Source organism: Trachurus japonicus, chromosome 13 (genome assembly GCF_045865225.1).
Source record: "Trachurus japonicus isolate A0001 chromosome 13, Traja_1.0".
Taxonomy (NCBI): Eukaryota; Metazoa; Chordata; class Actinopteri; order Carangiformes; family Carangidae; genus Trachurus; species Trachurus japonicus.
Genome location: NC_140919.1, coordinates 36,601,527 through 36,624,665, shown reverse-complemented (window position 1 = coordinate 36,624,665; position 23,139 = coordinate 36,601,527). Strand labels below are relative to the sequence as shown.

At 40.2% G+C, this 23,139-nt stretch overlaps 2 protein-coding genes and 1 pseudogene across 4 annotated transcripts; all 3 read right to left on the bottom strand.

Annotated features, from left to right (window-relative positions):
- Positions 1 to 8: 8 nt before the first annotated feature.
- mfsd1 (major facilitator superfamily domain containing 1) lies at positions 9 to 10,632 on the bottom strand. 2 transcript variants are annotated; one of them, XM_085796333.1, is made up of 17 exons: positions 10,440 to 10,632; positions 10,209 to 10,261; positions 9,797 to 9,909; positions 9,635 to 9,677; positions 9,412 to 9,479; positions 9,106 to 9,214; positions 8,876 to 8,975; positions 8,317 to 8,415; positions 7,829 to 7,940; positions 5,775 to 5,831; positions 5,261 to 5,417; positions 4,355 to 4,452; positions 4,133 to 4,245; positions 3,960 to 4,007; positions 3,689 to 3,755; positions 967 to 1,072; positions 9 to 728 (listed from the first exon to the last, which is right to left on the bottom strand). In XM_085796333.1, exons 1-17 carry the CDS (start codon positions 10,609 to 10,611, stop codon positions 669 to 671), a joined length of 1,575 nt encoding a protein of 524 aa, XP_085652459.1. In that variant the 5' UTR covers positions 10,612 to 10,632; the 3' UTR covers positions 9 to 668. The 2 variants fall into 2 exon arrangements, with proteins under 2 accessions (XP_085652459.1, XP_085652460.1); XM_085796334.1 differs by lacking the exons at positions 9 to 728; positions 967 to 1,072 and adding an exon at positions 1,333 to 2,656.
- A 3,478-nt stretch (positions 10,633 to 14,110) lies between these two features.
- LOC146976500 (P2Y purinoceptor 13-like) lies at positions 14,111 to 17,663 on the bottom strand. 2 transcript variants are annotated; one of them, XM_085796332.1, is made up of 4 exons: positions 17,464 to 17,663; positions 16,123 to 16,325; positions 15,644 to 16,033; positions 14,111 to 15,124 (listed from the first exon to the last, which is right to left on the bottom strand). In XM_085796332.1, the coding sequence occupies exons 2-4, from the start codon at positions 16,303 to 16,305 to the stop codon at positions 14,684 to 14,686; spliced, it is 1,014 nt and encodes a 337-aa protein (XP_085652458.1). In that variant the 5' UTR covers positions 16,306 to 16,325; positions 17,464 to 17,663; the 3' UTR covers positions 14,111 to 14,683. The 2 variants fall into 2 exon arrangements, with proteins under 2 accessions (XP_085652458.1, XP_085652457.1); XM_085796331.1 differs by lacking the exon at positions 17,464 to 17,663 and adding an exon at positions 17,084 to 17,341.
- Positions 17,664 to 19,601: 1,938 nt separating this feature from the next.
- LOC146976499 (P2Y purinoceptor 13 pseudogene) lies at positions 19,602 to 20,597 on the bottom strand (annotated as a pseudogene).
- Positions 20,598 to 23,139: the final 2,542 nt, after the last annotated feature.

The following is a 23,139-nucleotide window of genomic DNA, read 5'->3' as shown; positions in this document are numbered from 1 at the left end:
CTGGCTGTGTTCAATAACTAATTTTATTGGTTTAAATATATATATTAAAAAAATATGCATTTGGTAACATTCAACAGGTCACACAAAATCCTGACTCTGAGGCAGCTCTTTAGAAGTTATAGCAGCTTCATTTAAAAACCTGGAGCATCAGCAAAAGTAAGAAAACGGAATGATACTGCACATACTGAGGGTTGCTGGAGGTGGTTATTAAAAAACAGTGATAATGTGGGTAGAGGTGATATTAAACATTTGTGGGAATTACTGCCCTCTGTCGTTTACAGATGGTTGAGTCTCTAAAACAGACACTAAAACAGTATCCAGGCACCATAAAGCACCAAGCCAAGTTTATAACACTATTTCCCTGGCGAGGAAACATAGTAATTCTCCCAACAGTGGGGCAAATAGAAAACAACTTCTCTGAAATAACATCTCTTTGTGATAATAATTAAAGTCAGAACCCAGAACCCATGTAAACACCCAGAATAACAAGTCAGTCATGTGAAGGTTAAAAATACCTTGGAGGTAGAAAAAAAAAGAAAAAAGAAAAAGTGCAACAACATCTTGTTAGAGAAGAGAACACCTTGTGAGCATCCTTTGTTTTTTTTTAGTGCATACTTGTCTGGAGCCCTTTAAACGTGGAGGAGCAGGATGCAGCCGAGTGAAGGGCATCATTTCAGTACACTCCTGTGGGCAAGCGATGACAGATGGGTAGAGCAGTGGTCTGGGAGCTGAGAGCAGAGAGGACATGACAGATTGAGTAAAGAGGAAAAAGGGAGCGTAGCTTTAGAAGGAGAGTAACTTGTGTTTAATTGGTGTTATAGCAGAAGAACCAGGCCTCCTGGCATTCCATTAAAAAAACAAAACAAATGTATTGCCTGCATCAAGGTTAGAGGCTGAACTCATAAATAAATGGATTTCTGTTTGAATTATGTTTAATCATTGTGCGGTGTGTGTGTGTGTGCATACCTGTGCGCCCAGCCTGGAGAGGTAGCGGTTGCGAAGGCCGAAAGCAGACATGGGTGCAAGCCTAGCAAGCTCACCCTCTGTTGGCCTACTGGGCCGCCTTTTAATCCTGCAGGAATAATAATGTGGCCATCTTTATCATCTCTGCAGCCAACACCGACATGAGCACAATTATGTAAATATTACCAACAGGATTAATCATCTACAGCCTGTAGCTGTGGGATGAGTTACTGGTGTTGGGGAAAAAAACTACTGCAGAAACAAAGTGGTACAAAAAAGAAAAAAAGAAAATTCAAGTGCTTTCAAAAAGTTTGCATTTAATTAAATGTAATTGTTCCATGAACAAATGTAATTTGGTTCAGCAAATAATTTCTTTTAAGAGACTTTCCTTCAAACGTCACTGACATTTGATGGTACAGTGGATCTTCTGCAACGTCTCAATCATATCAGTTCTTTTACATAGATCAATAACAGTTAACATTTGGCAAATTAACACAAATATTGTTCATTAAACAAAAAGACTGCACTGCTGAGCCTGTCACAACATCACAGCGCAAATGAGTGACAGCTGAAGAGAGCAGCTTGTTTCTGGCCACGACACATTGATCACGTCACGTCAGTGTGCACATGACAGTTACCATTATGCTACTGACCGTTATCTCTTACATGTGTTGACTGGGTTGTTAAGAATTTGATTGGGACTCATTTGCCCAACTGAGGTAGTGAATGTTAATCATCCACAGTGTGCATGCCTGACAACAACACAGGGAGAACAAATCTCTTTCCACAGTATGGTGAGAGTTAAGCAGAGTACATGAGCATTTTGTTGTGCTGCTCAGACGAAGCAAGCAACAACGTGGGTCAGTGCTTACAACAAGTTAATTACCTGAGCTTGATAAACGAGCAACACGTGATCTACAAAACTGATTTTTTAAAAGGTCACATTAATAAAACAGTTTGCAAAAAGTTGGTACTGTGCATAACATTACATGGATAAATGCACCAAGGTGTGCCTCTCACTTTTCTTATCTTTCTCATCATTTTAGTAATTGTACCGTTTGATGATGCAACAGAAAATAAATTTTTATGAACTTCTGAAACCAGAGAAGAGCAGATAAAGGAATTAAGAAATAAAAGATTTAAGCAATAAAAGTTCAAACACTAAAGAGCTATGCTCTTTTTTAAAAGGTTATCCACCATAAAAGGTCAATGACGCATATGATTAAAACTGAACATGAAGTCGCTCTGCCAGAGGAGAGTCCAGTGAGGAAAGGTTTGGTTGGCAAATGATATGTACTTAAATGTACTGCTGAGGTGTAATAAGGTAAGTAACAGAGTCCTGCTGGAAATAATTTGTAAAAAGAAACATACAAAAAACCATTAAAAATATACACATATATCCAATATGTACACATATAAAACAAAATGATTAATATAGGAATCCTATATTATGTGTTTCATTAGCATGTAAAAGTCAGTATGAGGACATCAGCTATTACTACTGGATGATGTAATAGCCAGGGCCAGACAGTCAGTTCTGGTGGGAAGAGCCACAGATGACAGCACTGGGCGGAGTCAGTAGCGCAGTCCCGCCCCGTGGCAGTTGATTGACACATTTGGGGTGGACAGTGCAGCATGCTGGCTCTGAAGCCCAGGACCATGTGTGTGTTCCCCTCATCATCATCATCATCATCTGGAAAATATCAATTACAGGCATGGACCGGAAAATATTAGTCAAGTCAGCAAAAGCCACAATATATAAATATATACTATATATAGATGAAGCCAGAGACAGATAACAGAGAGATGGAGATCCACAGAGAGAGAGAGAAGCAGGCGTGAGGTTTGTTTTAACACAGCACAGACTAAATAAAGCAACCACAGGTGGTGTGCTATTGACACAGCCCAGTCAGTATACATGTATATATGCAAACGAAAGCTGTGACCTAAATAAATGTTCTCGGTTTTGTGAGCCGATACAGAAACCATTTCCTCCATGCTGTGGTCAAGTTTGACTTTTTCAGAAGAATTCTGTTCTAGTTCCACAAAATTGCTCTGGATGAGCATGTCACTGTCATCCAAGAAGAGAAGTACATTTATGACAGCAAAATTAAACTGTCTGCAGCACTGATGTATTTACTCCCACATTACTAATGTTTATGATTTGTTTGTCATAAGTCCAGGAGAAGCAGAAATAGGCCAGAACAAAAATCTACTGATCTCTGAATTTGAGTGTTTGGAAGACGTGAACATTGACAGTGGTATTCAACAAACTGTACTTAACTTACTTATGTAACAACCACTACATCAAACCTCAATTAATCAGTAAATAGATTGTAATATGACTCATCACCTCTTCACTCACCTGACCCTTGTAAAATATTACAACTAGGAGCTGTTGATTTACAGGTATATGTAGGACAAGAGTCATGTGGTAGGTGGTGGGAGTGTAGAAAAATGGGCTCCAAGTGTATATTCATAACAACATGATCTGTGAGTCACTAAAGGTAAACATCAACATGCACTGGAACTATCACACTGAAAACACACACACTATGCTCACATCCAGTAAATTAGCACCGGAGCTCCTGCGAGTGTTTCTATCCAAAATATGCCTGTGTCCCTTCACTACATGAGTGGGTTGTTCATTATGTTTCTGAGATGCTTGTCTAATTGTTGGGTGAGTGGGTGGGAAAAGCAGTAATGGAGGGTCAAAGCTACTCACTCTGCATCCGAAGTGGCTTCTTTCTGGAGTCTGGCTCTGGCTGCGGCTGACAGGTTCAGATCTCCTCCTGGAGCAGGAGAGAGGGAGATGGAGAGATTAAGGAGGAGTGAGTGAGTCTGGCGGAAAGGAGAGGGGTGTGCTTCACAGCGACAAAGTAAAGTGAAGAATGCCACATGAGAAAATGGAGAAGAGGGGAAGGCTGGGGGGGGGGGTATTATCTAAGATAATATGGAGAGAGGGAAAGAAGAGGAGTGAGAGAGTCTTTACTTACCTCTGAGATAATCCACAAAGTACAACATCACCACCGCTATCAGTGCAACTGCAAAGAAAACAGAAGGAAAACAATGTTGGAAATCCAAAACAATGTCACTCCACAGTATCTAACATCGGCATAAGACACCAAAAAACACATTAACATAGACAAAACAGATGGAAAATACTGACTGCAAATGCAGGCGCAGAAAAACACTTCCAAAACCAGGTATCCTTTGCTGTCAAGGATGGATCCTGCTGCCATGGCAATAAGAGCAAGTCCCAGGTTCTGGATGGACTGCATGCTGTAGACCCAAGGCAAAGGATGGACATCGGTTTTTGCAAAGGAGAAAACACAACAATCTCCACAACCAGAAAAACAGTTTGGCAATCAAAATCAGTTTGAGTACATACAAGCCATAGGCCGTCCCCAGCTGATGCTCAGGCACGACAAACGCCACCATGGGCCACAGTGCACAGGCCAGTAAAGAGTAGGAGACGCCCAGCAGGGACTGCAAAACAAGCAAGAAAACACATGCTGTTACTTGACATGTTCCAAGCCTCTTCACAGATTTCCTAGGTTAAATATACAATTTTTTTTTTTTAATTGTATGAGAATATGCATTTGACACGCCACTATGGAACTCAAGGAACTATGCTAACAGGATCCTTCATTAATACCTTTAATCAATAAATCTTGGAGGTTTCTGCTTTTTTTCTCTCCTCTGAGCTCTTCTTACTTTTTTGAAGTGGGTGTGGTTTAGTTAGAAAAAAAACTGTCATCTACATCTATGCAATGATCAGGATTTAGTTCAAATTAAACTGTCTGATCACCGGTGTTTGGTCAAGTGATGCTGATGCATATCAACTGAGCTTTAAGTGTTCAGTTCTTATATAAATATAAATAATGACTAAAAATCTTACTGTTCTTTATTCAGTCATGAACATTAGGTATGTTTCAGAGGAGTGCTCAAGTTTCAGCAACTTGCAGAAATTACAAAGTCATTTTAATTACTTTCTACAGTATGCTAACTTTTGGCTGGTGGTGCATCAAAACAAATTTGGTTTCTGAAGAAGTGTTTACAACAATAAGTCTGAAAAAAAGGAACAATAACTCTGAATTCAGTTTGTATGTATCCACAGCCACAGGAACTCACTGTACCTTCCTATCCTGAACACCAGTCACCGTACAGACACAGAATCCCAGATACTGTACTGTAACGTCACATTTCATTCACTCCATTCATTTAAGATGGTTTATCAATGTACACTGCACAAAAACTTAGGGAGAATAGTACAAAAGCTTGTTGGGAGCATTACCATGGCGATCCACGGGTTCCAGAAGGTGAAGGCCAGCATAATGTGAGAGGCAAGCGTGGTTACCACGGCAATTATTACCCAAACTACGTTCCTCCCCGTCCTATCAACCATAAATCCCAGAACTGGAGATGCGGGGGCTGAGATGATGTACACAATGCTGGGAGAGAGAGAGAACAGCATGAAGTGTGTGTCGTATCTTTATAATTAGGACTTGCAAACATCCGAGTGTTATTTTGTAGTTTGAGACAACCACTCTGCGAAAGCCAGTCTTTACATATGTGGTGACAGGTTATTTGTTTTATTGTGTTCCCAGCTTCAGGTACTTGAACATTTCTCAGCTATTAAATTCCACTGTGGCTGCACAGGAAATGTAATTTGGCCAATGATCCATTGGAATAAGAAAAATACAGCACACAAAGGAAATGCAAGATACATCAGCAACAGTGGAGTGTAATGGTGTTAGCGCCTTAAGGTACATTGGTCTTGATGGCCTATTAGACCTGATCTGATTTACCTGTTGACAGCTCTGGCTTCAGCCGGGGAAAAGTTGAATTTTTCAATGAAGAACACCCTGTAAATAAAAAGACAAGACGATGGGCTCACAGTACAGAAGGCTGCTCAGCCTTTATGCTGATGGAGGAAGGAAAAAAAATCGCATCAACTCCTGCGGCAGGTGGCTCTCAGTATTATATTGTTTTCTGCCACATGTGCATAACAACTATTTGCTCTGTAAGCGCTGACCCTCTGTGGAAATAACACGTCAGTTGCTAAGTGATTCCAGAGTGCCGTTCTGTGAAAGAAATACAGGTTGTGATGGGTTCAATTGGTTTCTTTCACTGCAAACCTATTTGTCAAGCCACTTTCTTTTCCTTCCTGCCTTTGTGGTTTGATGATAGCGCAGCATTGTGAAGCTGCACTGTTGAATCTTTCCTTCGACAAGCATTGTACTAATCTAATGGAGGTGCCTTTTTCTGATTCATTCCAAGCAATCAGACTGCAGCAGAATCACAACATAATTGGTTTAACACAACTAGCATCTTGTTTAGACGGTTGCAATCCAGATTTTATTTTGTTTTTAATTTTTTAAAAATCAGGTACAAAACCACACGTGCAGTTTCTGTATCAGAAAATTAAAGGGATAGTTCAACCTTTTGGAAAATTGGCCCATTGCCATAATCGCTATAGTCATAGCAGTAGGTTCGTTACCTTTATTTGTCGGTGTAAGGTATTATTAGAAAGGCGGAGCGGAGCAGCAGGCTGCTCAGGGCTACGCTATGGAGGCTAAAGGAATTTCTTGGTTTCCCTCAACAAACTCATCAAATACAAAATCCCAAAACACTTTCGTGGACAAGTTGTGACCTGCACAATCAACACGCTATGAGATAATAATGGAACGTTACGAAACAGAGCCGTTTTCGAGGTAAATACAGAGTCTGCTTGCTGAAAAACTGTCCCTGAACGCAACACGCATCAGCGGTTTTGCATGAATTTACCTCTAAAACAGCTCTGTCTCGTATCATTCCGTTATTATCTCATAGCGTGGTGATTGTGCAGCTCACAACTTGTCCACGACAGCATTTTGGAGTTGTTGGGTTGTGTATTTGATGAGTTTGATGAGGGAAACCAAGAAATTCCCTTAGCCTCCATAGCGTAGCCCTGAGCAGCCTGCTGCTCCGCTCCGCCGTTCTAAAAATAGCTTACACCGACAAATAAAGGTAACGAACCTACTGCTATGACTATAGCGATTATGGCAATGGGCCAAAATGTTGAACTATCCCTTTAAGCATGAAATGCCTGTGGTTAAAATCTGTGTGTGATCAAAGCATTTTTCCCATTTCCTCCGATGGAATATGGTTGTGTTTGTACAGAATGAGATAATCCTGTTGGTAATTGGTGTCACTGGAAGCTGCCAAATATAGAAATGATTCTATATTGTTTTATTGTCAACAAATCCCATCAAAAAAAAATCTGCAATGCACTGATCCTATTAACACGTACATGCAAACAGATTGTCCATGAACTATTAATACCAAATCAATTTACACTGGGTGACATGTTCCTTCTTTACATGAACATGGGCACTGTGGTTTATGTTGAATCAATCCCACAAACATTCTGCTGTCTATTCATCATACCATGGATTTATTTATCTGCAGATAAAAATCCTATTTGTTCCTGTTTGAGTGAAGTTTGCCATCAGTGGTTAGTATTTTAAATTACTGATCCTTATGAAAAATGAAGCTGTATGTTAGTGATCAATTGTAAAGCAGTAACAAGTGGGTTTGTAGTTGAGTGCTGCTGTTTTAAGCACTGGTAAGAAACCTGTACAAGCATATGACTTTAAAAGTATATTTCTTAAAGACACCCACAAGTATTATCTGTGTATTTGAAATATATAAATCGTATATACTAATCGGCCTTCATGCATAAAGACGGTCTAAAGATACATGAGTGAGGGAGTGATTGAGTGAGTGCTAATGCAGTACTCACTGACCAAATGAAAGAAAGACAGAGAGAAGGGGGAAGTAAGTGAGAGGGAGAGAGATAGAAAGCTGATGCAGTACTCACTGTGCCAGTCCAATAAAGGGGAAAATGGCGACATAGTAGCCGACACAAATGATGAAGATGAGCCACAGGGAGGCGGGGAAATCTTTTACATCTGTCAGTTTGATCACCTCCCCTAATATGAGTGATTAACAGACACAGACGCACAAAGATGAGCCTGAGAACATCATTTGCTTTGAACAACTGCAAAAGCAAAACAGCGAATTGTCTGGCTGTGAGTTGCGAAGGGAAAACTCAGTGATGTGTCACATATCGAACTGAACTTTCCCTGTGCTCTGAGAGAAACCTCACCACAGCAGAGAAAGTGCTGAAGCCAATGAAGTGTCCAGCCAGGATGTCAATTATAGGTAGATAACAACAAAAACAAAACGTGGCCTGACACTCTGACTGAGGAGGACATTCGAATAGGTATTGATGAGCGTTGGGTCAAAGAGGAAAAACAAAAGATAACAAAAACAAAAACACACAAACACACTCTTGTAATACATTACCTGTTTTGCCTTGTTCTTTGTGGAGAATCCTCTCTGCCCTTTTGTCCAGAAATCCCAACACCAAGGCACAGATTAGAGAAAACAGGCAGGTAACAGCAGCTAAAGAAGAAAAAAAAAAGAATCTTAAATACTTGAATAAAAACAAAAAGACAAAAAAATAAAGAAAAATCTAAGTATCAGTAATTGGTTATAAGACTCAACAAATAAAAAATCAAATTAGGATCCCTGTTGACTACCTATTGATTCTGATGTTTCCTTGAATTGATTTTATTTAATCTAACTGAGAGTGGAAATGGAGGCTGACTCAAAGAGAAATCTCACGACTGCAGAAGCAGAAGCACTTTTAACTTGATCTCTGAAACAGCAGGACAATACAAGAACTGACACTTCTCCTGACACATATGATTCATCTGTAGCAGCAGCACTTTTAGTTCTCCATCTCACTTCTCTCTGTCTGCTGTGTAATCTGAGATCATGAGTTACACCGGGAGGATCCAGTATCTCTTGCACATGTAACCAGAGTCTTAAGTTTTAACACTCGCCAGTGTCTGATATTTACCTATCATGAGAGATATGCCTAGTGTGGTGTATCCAGTGCTGACAAGGGTTGAGACTTCGTTGTACACCCAGCCCATAATGTTCATGTTCACTGTGCTGCCCTTGAGAGGAGAGGAAATGAAAGGAGAGGGAATTCACTTCAATTCTCTGCATCAATAACATCAATTATGAAACATTAACATGGCTTTTGAAAGAAAGTATAAATCCATGTTCCTGTGGCGGTGTCCTCACCAGGCGAGCCATGCTCAGCTGAAGGCCAAACACCAGATTGAGCTCCTTCCCTTTGAACCAGTTTACTGCATATGTGTTCTGGGCCACAGCCAAGGACTCTCCTCCAATACTAGCCAGGAAAAGAAAACACAAAGGCGTAGATGGTAAACTATGTGACTGAACAAGATCAACGAATCTTAGATTATAAACTACGGTTTAAAAAGAAACCCACAGGGCTCTATTTTTGTTTGTTGAGGAGAGTTTTGGAGACTGAGTGTGAAAAATACAGTATGTGGGGCAAGAAAATTAAATGCTTTGTTTTTTTACCCAAATACAAATCGTCCACATTCCATCAGCCAGAAGCGGTTCATCAGAGCTCCAGTAGCAAATATTACCTGAGTAGAGGTGGAAAAATAAAACACACAAAAGAAAACAATCTTATTTTGGTCTGTTATAATATACTTAAGATTATTTAAGAAACAAAAGATACATTTTGGTTCTCTTTTATTCTTTGAATATCTCTCACAAGCAGATTTCAGTGTAAACCCACCTGTCCAATACAGACAAAAAGGGAAAATATGATGGTACCCAGCCTATAAAGACAAAGAAAGTTGACACTGATCAAATTGACAACAACACCCTCTCTCATTCTTTCACTTTCACTTATGGCAAATACACACAATAAACACACATGACTTATTGGCCTTTGTACCTGATGCCAAAGACCCTGTCGAGCAGGAAGCCCCCAAAGAAGCAGAGGACCACGTTGGGCCAGGAGTACCAGGCATAGAGCTGCATGAACTTTGCAGTGTTCAGGTTCAGGTCCTGGTACAGACAGGGGGAAGGAACCACTGTGACTCTTGTTTATCACTTTATCTGCGTCAGTTCTACCTTAAAATCTAGATGTGAAACTCAGGGTGCAGTCTATGCAGGGTAATTTGAATATGCAGATTTTACTTGATGCACCAATGCTCCACAGAATACAGAAGTGGTATCTGTCTTCTATGTTTATGACACAATGCACTAAGTAGGGACTTATTTCTCAGGCTGACATTACCGTGAACTGCTGCACTGATTGTACAATGCCCTGGTGTACAACTTTGCATTTGTAGAGGATGAATTACCTGGAGAACTTGAGTTTGAAGAGCAGCCGGGTTGTCATAACAGAAGTAGCTTCCTGGAATAAAATATAATCTACATTAACATAACAGACATAACGCGTCTCCAGAGCCACGGGGGGAAACTACAAGCTTTCTCTCAGGGAGGTTGTAGCTACATTTTCAGCCAAATCTTCACAATAACACACCGGTTGTTTAGTTGACTAAGGGCTTTTTTTGTTTTGTTTTACTGCTCACCGAACCCCAGGAAGCACATGAATATCAGGACAACCACTCGGTGGTGGGCCCGGCTGGGGTCGCAGATGGCCGGCATGGGTCTGCCGGGTCCCCTCGCTCCTTGTCGGTCGGTGAACGACCCCTCGTCGTCATCTCCCAACAGGCTCCGCCGCTCCTCATAGTCCGCCGCCATGTTCGTTTGTTTGGGAGCAGCGGTGGTGGGAAAAGTTGACGGGAACAAGGAAGACGTAGGCGATAGATCATATGACCCGCCAGGCACGTCATGTGGCGGCGTGCTGCGTTCAGGGCTCGCCGGCAGAATGGGATGTTTTTAATACGGCAGTTATTTCGGTGCTTGTGTATTTATTAATGGTGTCCGGTGCTAGTCATAGACTGTATAGATGCTAGTAGTGTTAGTTACACCAGAAAAATAGCCAATATGAACGTAATATTCTTGTGTTTGCGCAGTTCATTTGTTATGTGAAAGCAGATTAATCGAGTATTTACATTAGACGTAGGTTGCTAACAGTTTCTTGACATGTAAGTGGTTCTTTTCAACAAAATGGGAGAAATTTTCGATGTCACAAATTCCCAGTAGCCTATATTTGACTTGAAATACAAAGTCATATGTTGATGAGCAGGTTTCCCCGCTGCTATATTTCGAAATATGGTTTAAACGATAAAACTTGAACGCAGCACAAGGCTCGTTGCTTTGTCGCCCCGCCCAGCCGTAATGAAGTCAGCGCGTTCACGCCGAGAAGTTCAAACACTTCGCGGGAGCGCGTTCGACAAGAAACTATAAAAAAAAAAAATCAACCAAGTGTTTCATTTGGCTAGGGTTAGTTACTGTAATTACTCTGTCTACAGCTAATACATCCATGGTCTACAGTAAGGTAACTAAAGATTACTGCAGAAAAAGAAGAATCTTCATGCTGGTCATTCACAGATGTGTGAAAATGCAATTTACAAAATGAAAAATACAAAGTCACTAATCTGCCAGGTCTTCTGTTTCTCTCTCCCTTCCTTGTCTTTCTATCTTTTTTTTCTTCCACAAGATCAGCCTAAATAGATCATGTGACTGAAAGAACCTCAACACCTGTTTCCTAGATGTAGGCTATAGATACCAATCAGCTGTGATTACAGTAATGTATTTGCATGAGCTCAGTCAACTGTTTTTCAAAAGCAATGAAACAAAAGACAGGTCACAAATTTGTTTCAAGTAGGAAACTACTGTGCTGTTCACTTCAGCTTTAGCCTTCACATTTGGCTTTGATTAGCCTACTGTATGAGGTTTTCTGTTTCGACAAACAGAAAGCAATTTAAAATTTAGCAGTTAACATCTTTTTTTAAAATCTTAGTTGAGCTTGTCTGTAAAATAAATTAAAACAAATTGTAAATGTGTAAAATGTATGTATTTTTGTTTCAAAAGAACAAGACGTGTTAATTGCACACAGACTGTTGTTGTGGTAACTGTGTGAAGAGTTTTTAAAAAGGGTTAAAAGTATTGAAAAATGGGTCTAGGCTGTGGTAAAGTGAAATGACAGCTTGAGGCCTGTCTGGTATTGTGGCAATGTCTGTCAATAGTGGGTAGTAGTAGCTATGGTTACTGACTTTCTGGTTTGTAGAAGTCCAGATGTTCTTAAAATAGGCTACAGAATAAGGCTACACAGAATATGTTTATGTGGGATATAACCTACAAAGAAATGTCACATATACATTTTACTGAGTAGCCTACTCTAGTTTTGACTTTTAGTTTGTACCTTCATTTTAAAGTTTTAGTTTTGTCTGACAGCCCATACATTACTGTATGGTGCAGTCAGTGTGATTATCTTCTATTCAGTAGAAATAAGCAGACATGTTCAGTAATCTCTGAGCCCACTCCTGCCAGGCAACAAACATGGAGCACATGGATTACATTTGGATTTGTCATATAGACTGAAAGGCGTTTCCCATGGTAAGATGATGTTACTCTGCATTTTCAAGGTGTAAGAAGTCATATCACTCTATAAGCCTGTGAATGTATCTGTCAGTTTTTTTCTAGTTGGGTGTTCTTTTGCCCCCTAGTGGCCAGTGTTGATTATTGCAGATTCATTCTCAGAACTGGCTTTTCTCCCCACTGCTCTCACATGCATTATAAAGTTATTGCTGCCTTTGTTGTTTCTCCAGCTTTGTTTGTAGCATGAGGTAACACTTGCGATTTGGATGAGTCTAATTTATTCTCTTCAGCCAGTTAGGTAAGCTTGTTTATCCCCATCCTTTTTCTTTCAGTGTAAGTTTGACCACTTGGACAATGTGTCTGAATGACCCGTCAGACCTACAGCTCAAGTCTAAAGCTCTAATAAGCTGCATAAAAGCAACTGGGTCATCTTGACATGACAGTTTATGGACCACTGCTGATGGGCCTCACTGACGTGTAGACTTGACAGGTTTCTCTGACATGTAAGCTGTACCACCATGTTTCATCAGGTCCTCCACATATCTGCCTGCCCCCTATTTATCTGGCTCTTTTTTGCCCCTGGCTTGTGTCTGTGCATACTGCTAGGCAACACTATCTCCAGGGTTTATTTAATTTCCATGAATGTCATTTAGAATTTCTCATAATTCACTACTGCGGGGTCACCTGCCAAAGGATTTAATCTGAGGGTGACGAACGGTCCATACCCTGGCTGCAGTCATCGCTCCGACCGCTCTGTAGCTCATTAATTTCCTGCCCAAATATCATCCTCTGTCGCAGGCGACAGAATGTGGGATGGAGGAAGATCATATTTCATTATTACATTAATCAGACCCACATGCAGACACGATTGTAAATCAGGTGGGAGGTGACATTAATCCTGCAGAACCAGTTTGTGAATATTCTGAAACCTGTCTTCTGGTGTTGCAGTGAATTTATTCCATTTCTAGGAAGAGTATGGGGAAGAAGACTGGTTGCACTATTGCTGGTCATGTGGTTGCAAAATTTTGGTTTGTTTGTTAATAGTTTATTTTTTGTTAGTTTTATGTCATTGTTAAATGTGTGAATACTCTGAAAGCTGTCCTCTAATGCTGCAGTGAATTTATTTCAGTTTTATGAACAGTGAGGTCCAAAAGTCTGAGACCATTTTCTTTATGGTTAAGTGGTCTCAGGCCTTTTGGCCCCACTTGTTTGCAATCTTGTCAAGAGCTGTATGCGCTACTTGCAACCTGTGGTTCCTTGTTAAATATGACATAAATTCAGTGTTATCAGATACCTGATCTCCAGCAGAGCAGAGTCTGCAGTTACTTTTTGCACAGTTGCTTCAGCTTGAAAATAACCAAAGGTTCCTCAGATATTGATCACTACAAGTGGCTTAGAACAATACAAGTGTGTGATAAGGACAAGAGAAATTACCGCAAGTGGTTCAACATTTCAAATAAAAATGACATAGCTATCAGTGCATGCTCGAGAACCGTACAGTATCTGTGATAAGGCAACTATTTTTTATCCTCCACTCTTATTGGCTGCCTTTCTTGCACAGTCACTTTAGCTCAACCGTGGTTACATGCAAACATTTGCTTTCATGTTGATGTCTTAGATGTCATTTCAAATGCTATTTCACCACATGTTTGCAATTTCATCTCCCTCCCCCTCAATCAAATATTGAAGCATTTCTGTTTTTGGTGACCTGTAATATGTAGTTTCCAGCACAAAACTAACAAACACTAAGCGAGTGTAGTATGAAAAATATTGATGTTTATTAATATTATTATCATTGTTATTTATATTGCACAAAATGTACAGTTCTAAGAAGTGGTTACTGCAGTCTTTTGTTCCCTGCTGATTTTGTTATCATTCAGTCCCTGGTCACATTTTGTTTACTGTGTAATCAAATGTGAATATGTGCTGTCAAAATGTTTACCCTTTAGCCAAAGATTTGTGAAGGGAAAGTGCAGTGTGAGCAAGATTAGAGAGGAGGAAGCAGGAAATGACAATGAGCACAATTAGGGAAATGCGTTGGATGACTTGGCAAAGAAGGCGCAAGAAGTGCTTGGTTAGTCATGTACCAAAAACTGTCATAATCCAGTGACAGACACGTTTTGACTTACACAGAATACACAGAATAGTTCTTTTAAGAGATTTCCATTTCATTTGAGAATTTTTACAACCTTTCTGATCAAGATAAATGATATTTACAAGTGAAACCACGCATTCTTTCAGGCAGTGTCTTGTCTTGCCTTGACTGCTACAGTTATAAAGTGTGTCCCATTGTGCACTGTCCATTGTGTTCCTGTGGCATCCTCTTATTTCACAGTTTGTTGCTGTGGACAATTTGTGACATCTCCAGCTGAGTTGATGTTGCCGTGGGAGATTCCATACCTTTGTGGAGTGGGTTACGGCAGAGCGCAGCTGTCAGTCTTTTCCGAAACACCTTGCACAGGAACACGTAGATGAGCGGATCCAGGCATATATTGGTGGCCGATAGCCACAAGGTGATTTCCTTGGCAATGAAGAGCGCTTGGCAGTGACTTGCATTGCTACGGGTCTGGGTCAGGGTGTAGGGAATACGAGCAAAGTGAAATGGGGCAAAGCAGATGAAAAACACCCCCACCACCACAAAGACCTTTGCCTTTGTCTGACGACTGGCTGCTTGAGATCTGCTCTTTGAGGCTTTGTATGACTCATACACCTTCTTGCTGATGAACGTGTAGCAAACCACCATCAAGGCCAGGGTGCCCCAAAAAACAACCTGCAGATGTACATCAACAAAACATTAAGCACGGCAAAGACTTTTGCACTGGCTTTCTCAACTGTGGTCTCTTCTGCAAATGTGCAGGTATCACAATGACAATATATTAAAGGAAAACTTCAGCTCATTGTGAAATATACTTATTTGCTTTCCAGCTGAGAGTTAGATGAGAAGATTGAGACCACTCTTGTGTCTGTACACTGAAAATGTTTGACTATATCTTTTAAACTATATCTTATTATTTGCCTAATCCATGTGCAAATAAATCAGAGTAAAAATGACTAGTTGTGGTTTTTGTCACAAAAAGTACAAGACTAGACAAATTTTACGTAACATGTTAATTAAGGAGCTGACAGGCTTTTGAACACAGCAAGACTGTGCCCAGTACTTATAATAACCTTATCTCACCAGCCACCAGCTCCAGTTTCATGTTAAATGTGCAGGTATGAGAATGGTATTGATCCTCTCATCTCACTCAGGCAAGACATACAGTAATAGTTGCTAGAAATGAATAGCTACCTGACAGAAGTAGTTGAATCCTTCATGCCATAAGAGGCCGGCATTGCCCTTCATGGAGGAGCACTTCAGTTTGCCTCCAATGACCCGCAGTGGCTTATCACTCAGAATGACATTAGGCAGTGCTAAAGATAACATTACCACCCAGACAGATGCACTCAGCACCTGGCCAACACGGACCCGCTGTAAGGCACACTTCCCAAAAGGCCTGACTATTTTAAGGTAGCGGTCCAGGCTGATGAGGCCGAGCAAGAGGATGCTGATGTACATGGTGATGTAGAAGAGAACTGCTGAGTATCGACAGTGGAAGGCTCGCAAATACGAGGAACCCACTCCCGCATCACTTAAGACTCTCACAGGGACGGTCAAGGTCATCAGCAGGTCAGCCACCACCTGCCGTTGAAGGATCAGGTTGGTTTGTTTTTTCATTTGGTTGATTTACAATAACGGCAATTTTTTTTTATAAAGGCTTCATTCCTTACCACATTTTTTAGAAAGACCACAAACGTTGAGGTGCTGGGGATGTTGAAGAAAATCCATGCTGCCATAGAATTAAGTATGAGGGCAGCTATAAAGAGGATGCTGTACAGACAAGGAAAGACCACGGATGTTATGCTGGTGTCCTGAACACACTTGACGGAGGAGTTGGACAGGGTGGTGTTCATCTTTTTGATGTTTGGTGGACCTTTGGTGGAGGGACAGGGGAGGCAGATCAGAGAAAATAATCACTACATTATTCAAAGTAGGAACATATAAATGTGTTTTCAGAACAAAAAGAGAAGATAAATATTGTAACACTGTGTCTGTTGTAATTATTTTCTGTCTTTCCCAGATATTCCTCCATTGGACTGTAGCTGAGCCACTTGAGTGATTTAATAGTTCTTTCATATAACCTGTGTTAAAATTAAGTCGGAAGGAAAAAGTACCTGCCTTTCTTTCAATTCAATACGTAAAATACCGCTTTACGCCACTTTGGTGTCACCAATATAAAAACCCTCTTCTTACGCAAACACTATGGTGTAACTGTTCAATTTTTTTTTTTTTTTTTTTTTTACAGCATTTAGACACAGGGTCATTCAGTAAAACTGACCTTTCTCACAGTCAGTTCACACGTTAAACAGGACAGACTTAATATACAGCAATGACGACATCCAACAACTCAATGCTGCTCTGAATGCAGCTCCTGTCTGAGAGTATATCTCTCTGCCTCTCTTTACATTGAAATCTTGAACAGCTTAGAATAACACTGAGGCCGGAAGCAGGTGCTATGGAAACTAGCATATGCTATACTCTCAAGCCTTGGTCTGTTTCAGTCTGCATAGTGAAGTTAATTAAGTTACTGGTAGTGACAACCACCTATATAAAATATATAAAAACTATGTCATTATACAGATTAGACTAAGTAATGTGTTAATGTGATGTGAGCAAATAATTGAGTCCTACCTTCTTGCTGCGTCCGTATGTTTCTTCCTGTATAGAATAAAGAATAAAGCAAAGAAAAACTGCCCTATTTAAAAAAAGGAAGGTTTGAAATACTCAATTCCCCTTCCTCCCTTTTAACCACAGGAAGTAAATGAAACAAAAGAAAACACAAAATTGAGAAGCTCCTGAATTCAGTTAAAGTCTTTAAAGAAGTAGCCACCAACTCTGACCTAAAGGAGGTTCTAGTCTCTCTCTCTCTCTCTCTCTCTCTCTCTCTCTCTTTCTCTCTCTCTCTCTCTCTGTGTGTGTGGCTGCCTCTCTCTCTCTCTTTCTCTGTGTGTATGTCTCTCTGCCTTCCTCTCTCTCTCCCTCTTAAGTGTGTGTGCGTTTGATGCTCTTACAATGGGTGGTCTCTGGAGCTACTGTGTGGCTGTCTTGTCACAATCCCAATGAGTTTGCCAGTCTTCCTCCGGGGTGAAAGACCCGTTCCTTCCTCGCTTCCTGTTCCAATTGTCTGCAGAGAGCCTTGTTCTGCTCCGTGCCAGTCCTCCTGCCTCCGCTGGCCGTGCGTCAGTCGCTGTGGCTTTTGACAGGCCAACACCAAAGCCATGGGCTCGTTTCTATACGCACATCTCGACCTCCTGCACCCCGCTGCTCCGCGCTCACACCCTGCAGCTCATTTGCCCACCTCTATCTGTCGGTGTTTGTTTGTTTTTTTCTCATCATGTTTACAGCAACAGTTAGAAAATTGCACGCAACTGTGGGTTTCAGTGAATGAGAATAGAACACACTTCTCATGACAGTGGTTTTATATTTCCCCTTAACCTCCTCTCGCATAATATGCAAACTTGGCCACGACAGAGGAATCAACTCTGTGCAAGAGTTTTTGTGTTATTGGTAGATGTAGGCCTTCTTTTGTAGCCTATGTTTGTGATGGTTAATCTGTTACCACTATAGTCCCTTCTACTCATATCTGTTTTTCTCAGTTTTATTCCCTTTTGTACTCCCCGGCTAAAAATAGTGCCTTCTGAGAACACAACATGATTTCCTGTGTCATATTGTTTGGATCTGAGCCAGGGATTGTGACAGATGAGTGGAAAAGTTGCCAGAGAAGTGAACTTAGAAATTGTTTTTGCTGTTTAATCAGAATACTGTAAATGACACAGAGACTTGTGTTTTTCTTCTTCTTCTTCTTCTTCTTCTCTTTTTTCAGGAAGCACGTGCATGGGCCTGTGACTTAAGTAATCTATTTTCAAATAATTTCAAATTTAATGTGAAAAAGAAAACCACTTCATTTTTAGTTTCTGTTACATTTCATTGTATCAGGATATAAACCCCACATGACCACATTTGCCAGCAGTGGTGTGTTTAACAAGCTCATCAGATCCATCAGTGGCTGCTTGCTGGTTAAAAAACTGCTTGCTCAACTGGAATAGAGGAACAAGTGACTTCGAGCTATGGATTAAAGCAGAAGTAAGTGATATATTTGTGTTAATATAAGTCTTAAATAGTTATATCTTCCGACAGCAATCACTTACATAGAGTGTTTGAACACGGGTCTCTCAGTCCCTCTGCTCTGCTCTGAGCCGAAGAGAAAACATTTATCGTATCCTACAGTTTTTATCCAATGAGGAGAGAGAACGGCATGCAGGGCTGTGTGTGCAGCCAAGGAACGCCGTGAATGTGGCGACGTAGCGACGAGGACTGTTATGGTGCGTCCAAGGAAACTCGTATTTTTCCGACCGTGAAGTGGTACCAGTTCGATCTGGTACGAGTTCACCGGTCGGAAGTTACGAGTGGCCGTTATAGTGACTTTCACAGGTAAAACAGGTCGGAAAAACACGAGTGGGTTGCCTGAAACGCTACAAAGTCGTAAGTTGTGACTTGAAGCTGTAATTTGCGATTTCAAAAGCCTGCCTGGAACGCAGCATTAGCGAAAACGACCGGACCACTTACTTCTGCTTTAATTTCAAAGGTTATACAAAACAAGGAAGAATAATGCTTCAAATTAAGAGTTTATTATAGGTTTGACTTTACTTGGTTTACAGCTTTGAACATTTCAGATAAACACAAATGAATACAGTAAAAATATATCAGCATAGTCGATCAGACTTTGCAGTTTATCAGATTAGCATGCCACAAGTTGTTGGCATGAGACACATTGAACATCTGCTGATGGAGCGATTTTACTGCTGCCACAAACATAGGACTTCAGTGGGTGATGCAAATATTAACTATAGATACTTAAAATAGTTTTGCATGGCAGCGTCATTTACATCTCTCCACTTGCCTCCTACTATCTTCCAGTGACTGTGAAAGTGTGTTTCCTTAACATAAACAACAGATATTCTCACTACGAACACTATCACCTTCTTGTTTGTCTCTCATTCTTATTCTATTTCCACTAAACAACACAGCAAACCTCAACAAGAGTACAAGTGTGATAAATGATAAAAAGCACATAATAATAACCTATCTGACTCTACAAATTCTGCAGGACCATCTGAGCTCACTCCTTGTATCAACTTCTTGACCTCAGTCACTCACTCCGTGTGGGAGCAGCAGCTGCCTTGGCTGCTGGAGCTACTTTAAATATGACAGGAATTCTTTTCACCATCGACACCAGTTTCTCCTTGAACTCTCGACACAAAAACACATAGAGAAGTGGGTCCACGCAGATATTTGTGCTGACGAGCCACAGGCTTAACTCCTTGCTGAACTTACCCTTTGTATAAGGGCAAGTAGTTTTGGTATTTGTCACTTGTTGAAAAGTGTATGGGATCCTGATGATGTGGTAGGGTGTGAACAATACAAAAAACACAATGACAACCAGAAAGACATGTAGCTTTATCTTCCGATTTCCCTGATTGTTATTGCTGCCGGAGTTTCGAAAAGACTGAATGACCTTGTTTACAATGCAAATGTAACAAACTGCAACAACCACGCTGACGAGCCAGAAGAGAACGTTCAGGAAAATCACAACTGCGCTATGGACCTGAAGTCCAGCTGGTCCTTTAAATTTCATACATGAGGTGGGGTTTGTCATATTGGCTACCGATTGCTTACCTAAAATATTTGGTAAAGCTGAGCCTCCAAACAGTAATACCCAGACTGAGCCACACAGCACTTTGGCAAAAGTCAGATTCTGACCGAGCAACTTGCTCTGAGGAAGCATGATCTTGATGAAACGGTCCAGACTGATGAGGCCCAACAAAGTGATACACGTGTACTGGGTGCTGTAGAAGATGATTCCGAAAAAATTGCACGTGAGTTCAAATAATACAGGAGAAGCTCCTCCTGACAAGTCACTGGCAACTTTGATGGGAATGATTATGGTCAAAGTAAAGTCAGCAGCAACTAGGTTCTTCAAGTACACCACAAACGTGGAAGTGGACTTGAGATGCAGAGACACCCAGGCCGCAACACTATTCAGCAACAGAGCAATGGGAAACATCAGAAAGTAGAGGACTGGGACGACATTTTTCATGTAAATGTAACACACAGAATCATCATGAGGTGTCTGATTGGACGACATCACTGCACCTGAGTAAAATAAAAAGAATGTAAAACACACAAAACCCACAGTTCAACTGTCAAATTGTTAGTCAAGAAATATCAGTCGCATCGTAACATCTGTACTATGAGGTAAACAAACAGTCCTGCTGAATGGATAGTTCATTATTTGAACAGTGTCCCATAGCAACAGAAAAAATAATCGATCATACTTAGTGTAAAACCGATGGTGTGGCTCTTTGTGTTTGTGACTCACTCTGCTGGTTTCTGTTAAAGTGAAGGCTCATCCATTCATCCATCATCCGTCACCTCTTAGAGTCAGAGATGCCGGATTAGTGCAGAAAAGGGAATGTGTCACTTGTGGTGTTTTGTCCTACACAGAAATATAATTCAATTGGCAAATGTTTTGACATAAATGTTTCAGTCATACCTACATACATACATACATTCACATATAAATGCATATTTATTAATTAGCAGGGTGTTATATATGGCTTCTTTGCTGTGACAAAAAGCTGCAAAGTAGAGCAGATGAGGTAATTATTGCAATGTATTGTCAAAGCTAAACAATGTCTCTTATGTGACACTCTCACTCCTACTGGGCAGAACACAGTGCTCACAAATCTGTCTTAGCTCAGTTCAGAACCATAGTTTTACAGTATTAGCTGTGAAAACAATTTAGACTTTTGATTAAAAAATTTTTTTGCTATCCTTATCTCCAAGTGAATTCTATGAGGTAAAATGATGAAAGGAAGATATTTAAAAGAATCAACTGAGAGTCTATATTCATTGACTTATCATATTAAACACTATAGATTACGAACCAGTGATCAAGAAGTTACATACCTAGGTAATTCACAGTTGACGACTTGAATCATTCTTCTCAACCACACAATTGTGAAGTGGACCAGTGTGATAAAGGCACTGACATAAGTAGGTGTTTAAAATACACTGTTGATTTTCCTAGAAAACAAATCAACAGTTCTGGTGTAATGAGAATGGCAATTTATCAGGGCATATGCAAAAATAGGAAAAACCCACTGGTCTTTGCACCAAAGCAACATGTCATACTGTCAGTGTTGAGCTCAGTGTAAATGCGCCATACTGTATTTCCCCTGGCCTACATCTGACATCCCTACCTCTGTCTCACCTCTGACATAGAGCTGATCAGGGGAAGCATCAGTAGTGCTTACTGTCCTCAACCCGAACTTGGTACTTTTGATACGATCATCCTCATTAGATTAGAAAATGTTCCTGTCTGATGTCACCAAGCTCGTAGCTCTGCACATCGTGTGGAAAGCTGATATATGATGTATATGTGCATCATTTCTTCTCCACTCACCGTCAGTGAGTCACAGAAAGAACAACCAGCAGCAGCAACAAACAACTGATAATTCTTTAAAAACCAAAGCAAACCATGTTTCGCTCTATCCATGCCCCTCATTTGTTTATACATAGGCCTAGTTATTTCTTTGCCAACTGAGTTATTGATTGGTTGACTGACTTTTTGCACCAGTTATTGTAGCAGTTCTACAGGAACTGGTAAAGATGCACCAAAGGCTTGTTTCAGAAAAAAAATAAAAAGAGTCTTAGAATGCTTAAGCGGTCCTATTAAACAGAAAAGGGTAATTAGCTGCCAAAAAGATGTATTACTCTGATGGAGCTTCAGTCCCATTTCTGGCAAACCAATTATACATATTTGGTGAATGGTAAAAGTGGTTGAAGTGACTGCTGCTGTGTATTTTGGAATATTGTGGGGCTTCGGTGTTTTACTTTAATGTTTAATTTGGCTGTTAGGCTCTGAAGGGGAGATTGTTGAACATACAAATAGTTTATTACTTAGAAAGCAATTAAAGTTAATGGGATCATTTAACGAGGCCATGAAAAATGGAATATGAGAAATTCATTCAAATAAAAACAAATACTCTGTGGCTGTGAACTTGTATTGAATTTGGATACAGGATTTACACAATAATTGTTGCGGAAAGATTTATGCTCCCACTCTACAAAGCCCTTGAAGTCATAGACCAAAGCTATGTCGGACGCAATAACTATTAATTGTTCTTTTGTGCAAAAAAATATATTTTGAGCTGAGTCCACTTTTTAGTAATGTTTCACAGGGAGTAGCAGTAATAATGATGAAGGGGACAACATACTCATATACAATTCTTGATTTTTTTTATTTTTTATTGTAGCCTACTGATCATTTATATCTTCACCTTAATACCCACATGAAACAAGGTCCAGTTACATCACAATCGAGACACTCGAGTAATGGTATACAGGATCTGCAGTAACCACATCACAGAAAAAAAAAAAAAAAACAGAGTCAAACACAGTGCTCCATTATAAGCTCTTGAAAGAAAGACTGCACTTTATATTTATCATTGTATTGCATGTATTGTTAAAAATGTATGTAATGTTGTTATTGTTTAATATCCATGTCTACATGGTCTATATTGTCTATATTTATTTGTTTGTGTGACTATTGTTTCATGTCTGTGTCTATATTGTTCAGTGTGAATATTTATTCTTCTATTGTCTGTACTATACGTTTTTGACCC